Genomic DNA, 15,048 nt, shown 5'->3' with positions numbered 1-15,048 from the left:
ACATCTTGATGCAGCACTATAGGGGAAAAGCAATGGAAGGAACCTGAAAGACAGTTTGAAATTATTTTAAAATAATTCATGGACAAAATATAATTCACATTAGTCTGTGATTCAGATGTTTTTAGGCCAGCAGAGAAGGCCTAGCAAGCCCTGACGTCCAACCACTGCGTTTCATGTTTGCTTTTTCATATTTTGGCCACAGGCGGTGGATTGGACACATTCTGTCAATTAAAATACTTGAATAGGAAATAATACTGAGGTTTTTGAAGTACAGTCAAATATTTGCAAACGTTAAGTGACCTTTTGTAAAATTTCAAAAGGCATATGAGTATTGCATAGTGACGTTGTGACGCATTCATGGGAGGAGAAACGGGGAGGAGGAAACTGCACAGCTGTCATTTCTGCTGTGTGGAGCAACCCAGTCCGTTACAGCCCACTTTTCTACCACCCCCCTCCCCTTTTTTTCCTGCATGAGGAAGAACTCATGACACACTCACACGCAGACACACCCACACACTCAAATAAAAAGTTTTAGTCCAAGTGCAGTGCTTGTAGTTGTTGCAGGTGAGTATGGCCGGAGGTTCGGTGTCGGAGTGCAAGGAGTACTTGTTCAAAGTGCTGGTGATCGGAGAGCTTGGCGTGGGCAAAACGAGCATCATCAAGCGATATGTGCACCAGCTCTTTTCCCAACACTACCGAGCTACAATCGGCGTTGACTTCGCACTTAAAGTCCTCAACTGGGACAGCAAGACGCTCGTCCGATTGCAGCTGTGGGACATCGCAGGTAATACCCACACGCAGACGCGCACGGAAATCGACCCACCCTTAAAAAAACAACGTTGTTTTAAAAATTCTGAAACTTTCCCACTCAGTTCATGGCATCCCATAATTGCCCGTGGAATGTAGGTCACGTTTTTGTTATTATCCACTCAGCCACAAGAGCCGGCCCACCTTCATGGGGTCTGAAGGAACCTTTTTTCAATTGATTTCATAACCAAAATCTCCCCCGACAAATATTGATTCGTGTTCATTCAGACACTTGTACACAAAATGAGCTATATTATGATTTGCATTCCCAGACCTTGATACAGTTCCACATACGTACTGTACATATGTTGAAGCAGATCAATTTTAACACAAAAACATGACTCAAATGCATTGTTTTGAACGAGAGATGATCCTACTCATCAGAGATGCCAAATGATTGAATGTATTAACTCATTCACTGTCATCCCTTAATTTATTCGGGAATTGAGAATATGACGTGGAGCGCCATTCTCAAATTTGTTCGGGTCTTAGTTTTTCTTGCGGGGTGCCGATAAAGCACTGCTAAGATCTCTGCCAATGTTTTTTCCCTACCACGAGGGGGCAGCATTTTCCTTTTGTCCATGTTAGTGCTTTGTTATAGCTTTCGCTGTTGTAAAAACGCTATATAGACCAATATTTTTACTGTATATTGCATTGCATTTTGGACCGCCACCCTCATTTCATGCTCAGATAACTACAGATCCATGTAATTTAAGAATTAATGTTTTTTTCCGATGAAAGAAGAGAGTCTAAGGTTTCTTACAATGCATTTGATGTTTATGCAGTCCGAAAACTCAATTTTCTGTGAGTCCTGCAATTTGAGTGAGAATGACAAAAACCTGGGCATTGGAGTGGACACATTTTTGCACACCGTCTGGCAGTGAATGAGTTAATGCATGCAGATAATTAGTGCCGTATTTTGAATCTAATCCGCCTTCCCGCCACCAGTTTTACCTTTGCATACTCTCTTGGTACTGTTACAGTGAAGTAAGAGGCAACCACTAGTGACGATGAAGGCTTTTGGTGGATAAGATGAACATAGCAATGTGCTGAAATCTGATTGGACCAAAGAAAAAGCAGTGTTTGCCATCCTTTGAGTCAGCGCACATATTCTAGATTAGAAATAAATCTCACGGCACGCCATCAAATAAAAATGTTCCAAACAATTGATACCATTCTGGCAGCAAGAGAGAAACCGAGCTGTATTGTGGTTGTTTACAGACTTGCAAAACTTTTTTTTGTAATATTTGCTTTCGGCACTGTGGACGACTGGTGAGCATTTCCATCTCATTGTGCAGAGTTGCAGGACTCGATTCTGGCTCCGGCCTTCCTATGCTTGTTCTCCCTGTCCAAGCGTGGATTTTCTCTGGGTACTCCGCTATCCTCCCACATTCCAAAAACATGCATTGCAGGCTGATTGAACACTCTAAGTTGTCCCTAGGTATTTTTGTGAATACAAATGTTTGAATTTGCGTGTCCTGCGATTGGCTGTCTACCAGTTCAGGGTGTACCCTGCCTACTACCCAAAGACATATGATCAGAAAAGGGATGGGTCACAAATGTCATCCATTGTGCATGCTATCACTTCCGATTGCGCTTTGGCTAACGAAATCATGTAATGCCAACTAATTGAGCCATTTGACACACTGGTTTCTTCAACCATCACCACAGCAACCAATATGCTACCATAGAGAGAAGTGCTGGGTGAAACATGTCGAAAAATGTAAGCCATGTGATATTGACGCATGAGCTCAAAATTTACCCAGTAATAGGGTTTTTCCGTCATCCTAAATTGGAGTCATGTCGTCTTTAGCTGTCCATGTGTTGCATTGTCTCATGATGGAGCACAAAGGAATGTAGTATTTAAGATTCAGATGCTCTGTAACGACTTTGAAGTTGTGAAATTGGTTGCAATCCAAGACTGTGATACAGTTCCACATATGTACATATTTTGGAGCACATTAATATTTATGTTAGAATTATGCTAAAAACATCCTGTTATTTCATTTCTACTTATTCTCATCAATTAGTAAGTCCATATATGGATGTAGTTTAGTTATTTGTGTATGTTAATTAGTACACATGTACTCAGCTTGTAGTGTAGAAATCTAGCTATCATGTTTCAGTCTACTACGTACTAAATATTCATGATTGTATCGAGCAGATGATAGGTCCTTTCCAAAGTGACATCACTCCTGTTGTTTATAAATGTCTGTGACGCGCTTGTGCGCACGCTCTTGTCTCTCTGTCCCTTGGCCTAGCTTCTCCCCTGGAGAACATCCTCTAGCTGTCTGATAATAAATATTCATTTTTTTTGTATATCACCTTACTTCCTGCTGATTTAATATTTAGGCTATACAAATGGAGAGCTGAACCAGGAAGAACAACATTTAACCCAACCATTTACATAAGAACATGACTAAAATAAATGCTGAATTGTTCACTAGGAGAAGACCATGCATGATAAAGGGCAACTGATCTTAAGAAATGTTGAGTAAGATGATGGCAAGTGGTTGCTTGCTAGCTAAATCAATATACAAGCAAAGATATTTATAAAATATACTTAATTATTATTATTATTTTTATTTATTCCTAAATTATATGGGTCTAGAGCAGTGGTTCTTAATCTTGTTGGAGGCACCGAACCCCACCAGTTTCATATGCTCATTCATCGAAACATTATTCCAATGACTGTGCCTACTAACTGCAGATTACCCTGAAAGGTGGACCTCTGTGGCGGAGGATCCACCGAACCCCTGAGACTGACTCACCGAACCCCTAGGGTTCGATCGAACCCAGGTTAAGAACCACTGGTCTAGAGTTTTATGTACAAAATACAATGCGATGCATACATATTGGCTTATACAGTGCTTTAATAACAGCTGTAGCTAGAACAAAGTGCTAACATGAACAAAGAGAAATGCTGCCCCCTTAAGGAAGGGAAAAAATTGCCATGGCCAGCGCTTTGTCGGAACCCAAATAATAAAAGAACAAAACCCGACAAAATTTGGGAATGGCGCTCTACGTCCCATTTCCAATTCTCAAATAAATATGTGAATGGCAGTGAATGAGTTAAGTGACGGGCCTGCTGCAGGGCAAGGTGAAACTTAAATGAATAAGAAGATGTAAAAGAGCAAGTTAAGTCCCTGCTCTCGGGCTATTTGAGGAGAAGATGTCTTAACATACACGCTTATACTCAGTCTTAATGGTCATCACACATTGGATGGAATGATAGTAATCAGCTTGAAGCCTTGAAATGTCAAGCCCCCTTTTTATCCTAAATTGATACTCTAGCTTGGAGAGATTTGCGACTTCTGCCGTCAAATGAACCAATATGGTTTACGTCAATTCAAAAAAATGTGACAGACCATAAAGTACACTTTGGAAATGATTCTCTTAAGGTTTATGCTGTTTCGGGAACGAGTTTTACAGTTTGCATGCCTTAAAAGTGTTTTTTATCACCGATGTTAGTGCTAGGTGATCCAATGTTGCTATGGAAACGACCGGCGATAAGCATCACATATGTAGGAAAAAAAATCTCGTATTATGTGGCATCAGGTCAGTTGACGGTATGCGTGGAATGAAACCACGCTAGCGGTTAGCGTGCCATTGCTCAACGCTCGGCTAATCTTCAGTAAGAACACAACGTGGTCATGTGCCCCCGTGACTACAACCTCTATCTGACTCTTACAGTGGGTAGTCATGGCTATATTTATTTTGTAAAAAGTCATTTATTTTGAAATATTTTGTTGTGAGATGAGTTTGAAATGATGTTTAACGGTTTTGGAAAGATGATTTTGCACCATTTTTTTCATTTTGCTTTTTATAGGCAAAGTTAGCCCGCAAAGTTAGTTTTTTAATTTTACCCAAGGAGAGAAACCTGATCACATTCCCTTCAGTCCGAACTGTCTGATCCTAAATGCAGTGTAAATTTTATTTTATTTCATGTTTTAAAAAGAAAAAAAAAACAATGATCCAGCTTTTGAGCTAATGGCGTTAATGACAGTTTTAGCAATGGGACTTCTGATTTCATTTATAGATTAAAGTAGGCAAGTACTAACTGTCAGAAAGTCCATCCATCCATTTTCCAGACCTCTTTATCCTTATTAGGGTCGCGGGGGGTGCTGGAGCCCATCCCAGCCGCCTTCAGGCGCTTGGTGGGGGACACCCTGAACTGGCTGCCAGCCAATCACAGGGCACACAGAGTCAAAAAAACATCCGCGCTCACACTCACACCCAGGAACAATTTCGCTGCACTGTGAAGCTGGCATGCTAACCGCTCATCTACCAGTCTGTATACTAAATGCATCACCCATGACCGGATTGCATGAAGGCATCCAAAGGATTGTACTTCTACCACTGCTGCCGCTGCTGTTGCTGTACTGCCACATCTAGCTTGGACAGTTTCCATGGCAACGTGCACACCCACTCAGTGGCAACGTGCACCCGCATAGAGCAACTATGGATAATGATGACACCGTCTCGTCTCCGCTTTCTCCCACGCACAAAAATTAAAAAAAATAAATAAAAGAGCCTCGTTAGTTTAGCATTAATGATGTTGGCGACATGTGACCAGCTGTATATGTGTCATTTGTCGCCTAATGTGGTGTGTGTTTGTGTGTGTGTGCGCACTTACACTGTCTTTACTTCATTCCTGTGCTAATTGGGTTATTGGCATATGACATTCGTTAACGCTGTTTAGCCGGTCTAACTTTAGTTATTCAGTATAAACAAACAATGCACTAGCTGTTTAAAAATTAGAATAGCACTTAGGGGGGGGTGTAGACTTTGGTTGGCGTGTTACCAAAACATTATATATTTTTTTAAATTGTGTGTCCGAATTGTAGCCAACAGGCTACTTCCTAAATGACTAAAATAAAATAAAAGGGCAAGATATTTGACTAGCTATCCAACGAACAAACCACCATTTGGGAAACCATCAAAACCACACAGAAGAAAGAAAACACCATATACTGTATTTTCCGGTGTATAAGGTGCACCCCAAAGCCTTGATTTTCTTCAAAAGATGACACTGCGCCTTATGATGGTGCGCCTTATATGTGAAGTAATATTGAGTCACAACAGGTCTCACAATGACTGTCAGCAGCCATGACTCAATTCCAACCCCACCTCACTCCTTTTAGAAGTAGTGCGTATACCCCAGCCTCTACTGGAGTGCCTGATAATGTGGTGTGCCTTATATTTGGAAAACTTTGATCTATTTATAAATTATATTTGGAAACCCATTTTTTTTACATTGAAGAACCACCATATAGTCCGATATGCCTTATGTATGGAAAAAGTCTGAAAATACACCATTCATTGGTGATGCACCTTATACTCCGGTGCGCCTTATGTAGTCCGGTTCGCCTTAAGTATGTAAAAAAAGTTTGAAAACACAGTTTAGTAGGCATGTGGATTATACCCCGATGCACCTTATACACTTGATAGCGAGATAGAACCTTTGTACACAAGTAAATTGAATTCCGCGCTTGGTTACGGTACAAATGAAACGTGTAATGTTGAAAGGCCACCTCCACATTTTATGATTGAAGAGAAAAGCCGTCCTCATTGGGACACCCGTACAAATGATCATGCTTCATGTACTTTGTCGTGATGAAATATTTTGTGACTTGTGCTGTGTCAATACCTCCTCACATAAGTCATTAGCCCGTAGCGGATGGCACTCGTGCTTGTACGCCACCGTGTCGATATAATCGCTCGATGTGAGTCTTCAGAGACGAGGACACTCTGACTGTTTGATATTGATCGAGCGTGAACGACAGTGCATGTCACAAAATCAAAGTGGGTAAACCATTGAGGTTATTCGCATTAAGTTACTGCTGCTTTTTCTAATGCTATGATTTCCTTAAGAAAATATACAGAATTGGCGCGTGAATTGAAAATAAATGTTTGGGAAACCATCAAAACCACACAAAAAAACCCATATACCTGTGTGTTTTTCGGCGTCTAAGGCTTACCCAAAAGCTTTGATTTTCCTCAAAAGATGACTGTGCCTTATACGCAGGTCCGCCTTATGTGTAAAGTCATATTGGGCCACAACAGCTCTCGCAACTCTTGTCATCAGTTACCGACTTCATTTCCCCCTATATAAGTAGTACATAACCCATGCCTCTCCTGTAGCGCCTTATGTGGTGTGCCTTATAGTTGGCAAACCTTTGTATATTTATATATTATATTTGGAAAACCTTTTTCATTCATTGAATGTCTGCCTTATACTCCGGTGAGCCTTATACAGTAAAGTCTCGTTATATCGATATCGGATATATCGATAGTCCCGGTTATATCGATACTATTTCTATGCACGCACGGAGAAAATTACATGCAAACAGGGTTTGATAGTCCCGGTTATATCGACGGACCCCTTGAATATCGATATAATGAGACTTTACTGTATATGGAAAAAGTTTGAAAATACACCCTTCATTGCGGGTGCACCTTATACTCGATTTGAAAATACACGATTCATTGGGTGTGCGCATTATACTTCGCTGAGCCTTATAAATGGAAAAAGTTTGAAAATACACCATTCACCGGGGTTGCGCCTTATACTGTGGTGCACATTATACACCAGAAAATACGGTACCCTCAGTATAATTGTTTTTTATTGCTCAGGGTATAGTTATTATTAAATATCGTCACTTCAGTTGAAATCGGCATCATGGACGTTCTGTCCATTCATTGGATGAGATCCAAACATGAGATGGAAAAACATCAGGTCTTTACACCGCTGTGTCGTATCTCTTGTGCATTCACCTGGGTGACGTTAGCTAAAATTAGCCTACCAATTATGAGCAATTAGCATAGAGGCCTTCAAAGCCCCACAGTGGATTCACTCCCAAACATCCTGCTTCACGCCATTTTATCCACTCGCCGGTATGACCGCTGAGTACCTACATTCGAGTGGAAGTTGATAACATTTTCACTGCGTCCCTTTTGTGGCGCCCACCTCGTATGCTTGCGCTAATTCCATTGTAATGTATCGGCTCAGATGTTCTCACAGACAGCCTGTAAGGAGACAAAAAGGCTTATTATGATGGCAGATTCCTTTTCTGCACGGATTAGGCCCCTGGCATTTGAAAGAAAATGGGTCATGATTTCTTCTATTTTTTCAAAGGGAGAGAAAATGTTGAGGGTTTGAAGCCAATTATTGGAGTTCCTTAAAATCCCTGTCTAATTCCAGGTCAGGAGCGATTCGGAAACATGACGCGGGTGTACTACAAGGAAGCGGTCGGGGCCTTTGTGGTTTTCGACGTGACCAGGGGCTCGACGTTCGAGGCCGTATCCAAGTGGAAGCACGACCTCGACAGCAAGGTGAAGCTGGCCAACGGTAGTCCCATCCCCTCGGTACTACTAGCTAACAAGTGTGACCAGAAAAAGGAGGGATATAACAACACGACACTCATGGACAACTTCTGCAAGGAGACGGGCTTCCTGGGCTGGTTCGAGACATCTGCTAAGGTGAAGCACACTTCGGAAGCAAATTGGTGGGGGGGCTTACAACACACAGTAGAGCCTAAAAGTCAAATTTGGGGATTTCATCATGCTTGTACAGTACTTTGCTTGAATTTGATGGGCGCCTCGATCTCAATTTCTTCAAAGACCTTTGGCATAAAATGCATTGGGGGCCACTTGTTAGAGATACCAAGAGCAAAAATCTCAATAACATTGGCCCCTATTTTGTCAAGAGATTGAAATTTGTTTCTGTTCTTCAAATGTCGAGAAAACTTCCTCATAGAGGAAACCAAGCCGTGCTTCTTCTTTCAGTCTGGCGCAATCATGATGGTTCCAACTGCGTTCTGTCTTTGGTTTTAACACAGCCGTTTTCAAAAACACTTCAAGATGTTTTGCGCCTGTGATATCAGTCCAGTGATGCAGTCCAGACGGCTAACAGGGTTAGAGGTCATCTGAGAGATAATTGTGTTGCACTGTTGCGGTCAAGATGTTTACCAAGTTTATGACCTGCACACTTTTTTTTAACATGAAGAAAAAAATACGTTGGCTTGTTTGTCTCTGTAAATGCTTTCCGTTCCATGTGGACAACATAATTTTTTTCCCCATATCATTTTTCTCCCAACTACATAATTTTTTTTCCTCCACTTTTGTTGCGCTTAGTGGTGGCCTGCTCTTTATGGAGTGACTCATTACACTTCATAGCCCTCACATAAAATGGTTGTCAGAGCACAGACAGCACTCTTGTGATATCTATCTAGCTAGCTAGCTATATAATGCTGGTGGTTCGATGAAAAGGTTTCTTCAGCTGCCATCTGTACTTGAAGGTGTTGGACGTTTCGCTCCTCCCCCGAAAAGCTTTGTCAGCGAACTAACATTTTGCTGGTAACCCTGTCCATATATATATATATATATATATATATATATATATATATATATATATATATATATATATATATATATATATATATATATATATATACAGTAAAGTCTCGTTATATCGATATCGGATATATCGATAGTCCCGGTTATATCGATACTATTTCTATGCACGCACGGAGAAAATTACATGCAAACAGGGTCGGATATATCGATAGTCCCGGTTATATCGATATTTTTTCGGACTCCCTTGAATATCGATATAACGAGACTTTACTGTATATATATATATGCTCTAATGTTGGGGGGGGCAGAGGACTATTCCCTGTAGCTATTCCCTGTAGCTAATCTTTTACTTCTTTTTTCCTGACTGATTATGCTCTATGACTGGCCCTGATTGCCCCATTCACCCTGGTATCACCTCATCAGCATGACTATCAAAGCATAGGTCTGGCACCGCCACCACTGGACATATCTTTTTTTCACTGATATCTGGCTGGCTAGTTAGCTATCTGGCTAGCTATCTATTCACTATCTAGCTGGCTGGCTATCTAGCCAGGTATCTATTGGCTCGCTAGCTACTTTCTATCTGTTTGAGTTACTCCCTGGTTGAGTGAACACTGGCGCGTGTGACTGCCGCTGCTCATCCACAGAAAAAAACTTATTCTCTTATTGTAAAGTGACCTTGAGAGTTTTGAAAGGCGCTTATAAATGAAATGTGTTATTATATAATAGAGCCAGCGCTACCAGCAAAATTTTAGTTCGCTGACGAAGCTTTTCGGGTGAGGAGCGAAATGTCCGACACCTTCAGAGAGGTACCGGTGACGGCTGAAGAAACCTTTTCATTGATGGACCACTCCTGTACGACTGAGAGCTTACACAGACCTAATAACGGGTGCAAACAACAACATATATCAACAAATAACAATCTTAAATTCTCATACACGTACTGGAAGCAGTACAGCCAAGAGAAATGTGCTGAAATGATCAAGCCAATGGGCCCCTGGGAATAAATGTATCCAATTTCATGCAAACAAATTACACCACACTGTCATAAAAGCCCCAGTACGGTTTGCTGATTTCTTAACGCATGGTTCAGTGTTCCGCCACTTCCTCATCTTGTACACATACGTACACACACACACACACACACACACACACACACATTCTTAACTTGTCATCATGTGAACAGGGGCGGAGGGGGGCTGGGGTGGGGTGGGGGGGTGGTGGGTGACAAGCATGTTCATCTTTGTGCGTGACATGGTGACCAATCGCTTTCACTGGAATGACGATACGTCCATCCGCTGCCTGTCATGAGGGGAAGTGAGCGAAGCACTCAAGTCAGGAGATTGTACTGCTTTTCTCAAGCAGAAAAAAAAGATCATATGACCAGAGTCACATGCTTTGCATTGATCACGACTGTGAGCTTTGAACAGAAGATTGGACTCGAGTCACGGGTTTTCATTCATAAACAATAATTGACTTGTGTTTTATTTATTTATTTTTCAAGATGCACAGTTCTGTAACGAGGGTGGGGGGAAAAAACATTAATATTCATTACTTCTTCAATCTGCAACGTGACAGCTTCTGGCTTGCAGTGTCAAGGACACACACACAAAAAAGTGTCTGTTTTCACTTTGTCTCTGATGGCCTCAGGCTGCTTGCTAAAATCATTTGCCAGCTGTTGCCCAAACACATCATTTCATAGAAAGATATGTTAGCTGGACTAACGGAACAATATTGCCGTCTGGCCAGCCAGGGGATTTCATTGACAAATAATATATTGTTCACCTTTGTCAACGTGATAGGGTCATTAGTAACCTTACAGGTTTCGATTAGATTGAATGAGCCTTTGTTCGTCTCACAGTGGAGAAATTTACATTTCACAGCACCATACTTATGGAAGGAAGAAGTAGAAAAACAAAATACAGAAGCTGCTGTAAAGGCCGATTCTCTTGTGGCGCCATCTTGAAGTAAAAAGAACAAATACAACTAAATAAGAAATAATATGACACCGATAGTCATTCAATCTGAAACACATTCTGCACCCTCTTTGTTGCAAGAAGCAGTATTAGATGAAAAAGGAAAATATCAAAGCGGCATTTTCACCAGTGGATCAGGGACGTCATGGTGAAATGTGTACGTCTGTTACAAGCAAAATGATGAAAGCAAACGCGAAGCTGTAGCATCCATTGACAAAAAGTGATTGTCTCACATCTTCTGTCCAACGTGAATCCGCTTCAATTCCAAGCTGCGACAGTTCCACATATGCATCACCGCTCTGTGTGGCCAATAATGCTGAATCAGTATCCGTTTCACACGACACACAACAACACAAAGTGACAAAAGAAAACAAAACAAGACAAAAACGACCAAAAAAAGCTCATCAGAGCACTTGCTGACGGCTGCCATCTCGGGCGCCATCTTGGACTTCAATTGCCCACTCTTGCTGTGATTCAGACTTTCTTGACATTCTCTTTTTTGCACAAGTGACTATTGACTTTGTTCCTCCTCCAGGACAACGTCAATGTGGACGAGGCGGCCAAATTCCTGGTGGAGAACATCTTGGCAAACGACAAGGGTTTGCCGTACGAGGAAAGCAACGGAGATCGCATCAGACTGGACCAGGAAACTGTGGCGGCGGAGAGCAAGCCAGGCTGCTGCTAACATTTGATACATTCACACTAACAGACACAAAACGTGCAGGTGACGCCCGTCCTTTTTCGGAGGAAGCCTGGGCGGGAATGTTTTAGGAGGACTCAGGCTTGGTTTCCTTTTATAAATATTTTTGTTTTTGTTATCATAGAAGCTTTCCCGACTGCAATATCTTATCTTGATGGCCACCTTCAACCCACTATGCATTTGTTTTAATTGTCTTTTATAGTCCATCACTAAGAATGAATCCCAGGAATTAAATACTTGAGATTGGCCTGTTATTGGACCTGGATTTTACCTGTCGACAAGGGCTCGGGATATCCAGCTCTCCATTAATGATCTGAAACATTTAATGTGGGTTCGCTGGAGCCTCCTATCAGCAGACTTTAGGTAGTTGGCGCTGTAAACCCCGAGCTATTTGCAAGCCAATTGCAGGGGCTGTGGCTACTTTTTATTTTGTTTATGATTGGATTAGCTTTTATTACTTTCACAGTGGAGAAATTTACATTTCACAGCAGCAAAGTGATGAAAGTAAAAGGAAAGGAAGAAGTAGAAAAACAAAATACAGGAGCTGCTGTCAAGGCAGCCACTTTCGCGGCGCCATCTTGAAGTCAAAAGAACAAAAAACAAAATAACAAATAATATGACAACACAAAAGACACACACAGTCATTCATATCTTAAGCACTTACTGCAACGTATTTTTGTATGAAGCATTCCAAGATGAAAGAGGATAGGATCAAAGCATCCTTTTCACCGGTGGATTAAGGACGTAATGGTGAAATGTGCATGTCTGCTACAAACTAAATGTAAACATGAAGCTGTAGCATCCATTGACGAAAAAATATTGTCTCACATCTCCTGTTCTACGTCAATCCGCTTCAATTCCAAGCTGTGACAGTTCCACATACGCATCGGCGCTCTAATTAGACTACCTGCACCTCCTTGCTGCCTTTTATGTATGAAGTACTTCACTTTTGAATGATTGCCATTATGTATGCAAAAGAGGTAATAACCCCTCCCTAAATCTTAAACAAAAATCCTTGCAGAGTTGTTTGTAGCTCTGCATTCGATTTGCCGGCTGTACCATATTTAAGCATTAATGATGTTACTGAGCTTTTTGTACAGCTGTAAAAGTGATTTGTACAGCGCGGTTCTGACATATTTGCCTGTATTTCCTCAAATAAATAGCTTTGCAATTGAATAAAAAAAAAAATCACCCCCTGATATTATTTGAGGAAATACAGATTTATTTTTAGAGTACTCAATAATACATTGTTTTGAACACTTAGGAAAGAACACTCTATTTTCAGACGATAGATCTGATTTGTGATATGTATGGTAAAATGCCTTCGTGCTCATGCATTATTTAGTGTCAGGGTTAAAACAAACAAGAAAAGATGATCTACTGTAAATGGTGCATGAAGAGTTGTTAGGTTTATATATGAAATTATGGTAAGGAGAATAAACAGTTTTTCCAATGTATATTCACTGCTGGTTTGGGTAAATGTTCTCATGCTGTCTCGATTAAATTGAATTTATTTGCATTGTGCATTGTGCGGGGGTGTTGATTCATTTCCGATACAAATGCAGCGCCACGTTTCTACATCATGATCGCGATTGCAGTTATAAAACGTTAACTTGGAGCATTGCTCGGACTTCAGGGTTTAGTTTGAACATTTTTTTTAAAAAGAGGGCATTCATTGTATTGATTCTATTATGAGAATCAGAATCAGAATCAGAATCATCTTTATTGCCAAGTATGTAGAACACACAAGGAATTTGTTTCCGGTAGAACACGCTGCACTAGTATCGTTGTCAAAAAAACTGCTAAGTGGCACTATACAGTTCCATTTTGGCTAGTAGAGTAGAGTGATCCCTCGCTACTTCGCGGTTCACTTATCGCGGTTAAAGTGCGTCGCAGATTGTTTTCTCAGGGAAAAAAATGTCTATAATTTAGAAAAATGCCGAATGACTCAAAGATTTTATACATGGTTGTAGCTTGATTGGTTCTCAGTGCTGACCTCACCCAATGACAGCACGATATCTCATGGTTTATAGCAATGTGGATTGGCGGTGCATTTTCTCATCCTTACCCAGCACCCCCTCTGTATTATTGTATTTTACTCTATTATTATTATTATTATTATTATTATTATTTAATAATTATATAACTCTACTTCGCGGATTTTCCTCGATCACGGGTGGTCCTGGTCCCCATTAACCGTGAAAAACGAGGGATTACTGTCGTAGTCTTTTTAATTCTCAAAACACAACGGAGTAATGTTGACCTATCTTATTCCTTATACAAACTTTTAGTTTTATTGACTATAGATTTGTTTGTCCATAGCAAAATATATTAAAGGTTTTCAAAACGAATTAATGTACTCGTTTCTTCGTGGTAAAATGCGAACTAGACTTCCTCATAGCAACGAGACGCGGCCCATGGCAACGGATTAAACATTACAGCGTGACATCGAAAACGCGACGCACATGTGGAATGCAAGCCATTTGGAAGAAAAAACCGCATTTGTTATTACTTTAAAGCTCGTTTTAAGTTTTGTACAGTATGACAGAGGGGCAAATACGAAACGACTGTATATATGATGCAGTGTCTTGACCCGACTGTTTGAAGTGAGTTTGGTTTCACGTCGCCTATGGTTACTGTTTGCGTTCTGTCACAAGTCTCAAAATAAAACTTGTGTTGATTTTAAACGTCCACTCGGTTCACTTTCTTTCCAGCATTTAAGTAGTCGATCCAGATTGACAATCCGTCGATTGCATTGTTTGGAGATGCCGCTGTCTCGTCTCAACAACTTGATAGAGGGGCGACACTGAAGGACGGATGACGACGTGGGATTTGATTGACGCACGATGTCAAAAGCTCAATTCAAGAAAAAAGAATCAACTTCCAGCAAAATATCCGACGCACAGGCTGAGTGAGTTTTTTTTTTTGTGTACTATTATAAAGAATTGTCAATTTAGCCAGAAGAAGCAACATTTAGCATATGTTCTTATTTTTTTTATATATGAAAGCAAAACCCATTGATGATGTATTTTAATATAAATTCATTCGTTTACGATAGTAGTTGAAATATGATGTAGAACTCAATGCATAAATAATGGACAATGTGCATGTGTTACCGTCAGTGGGAATGAGACAAAAACATATCAAAACAGAAATCAGAATCCTTTAATAGTCCCACAATGGGTACATTTGAAATCTACAGCAGGA

General features: G+C 40.7%; 2 protein-coding genes across 2 annotated transcripts in view; both read left to right on the top strand.

Annotated features, from left to right (window-relative positions):
* The first annotated feature begins 501 nt into the window (after positions 1-501).
* rab32a (RAB32a, member RAS oncogene family) lies at positions 502-13,300 on the top strand. Its single transcript, XM_089022478.1, has 3 exons — positions 502-784; positions 8,012-8,289; positions 11,677-13,300. The coding sequence occupies exons 1-3, from the start codon at positions 571-573 to the stop codon at positions 11,824-11,826; spliced, it is 642 nt and encodes a 213-aa protein (XP_088878604.1). The 5' UTR covers positions 502-570; the 3' UTR covers positions 11,827-13,300.
* Positions 13,301-13,684: 384 nt separating this feature from the next.
* Positions 13,685-15,048, top strand: part of adgb (androglobin) — a 40,080-nt gene continuing 38,716 nt past the window's right edge. The window contains exons 1-2 of the mRNA XM_089022458.1: positions 13,685-14,447; positions 14,556-14,752. Of these exons, the coding sequence (XP_088878584.1) occupies positions 14,688-14,752 (65 nt within the window). The 5' untranslated portion in view covers positions 13,685-14,447; positions 14,556-14,687. The remainder of the gene's footprint in view (positions 14,448-14,555; positions 14,753-15,048) is intronic.

This window comes from Hippocampus bargibanti, linkage group LG19 (assembly GCF_051943395.1).
Source record: "Hippocampus bargibanti isolate YZ-2025 linkage group LG19, ASM5194339v1, whole genome shotgun sequence".
NCBI lineage: Eukaryota > Metazoa > Chordata > Actinopteri > Syngnathiformes > Syngnathidae > Hippocampus > Hippocampus bargibanti.
This window is presented reverse-complemented; position numbering and strand designations above follow the sequence as displayed.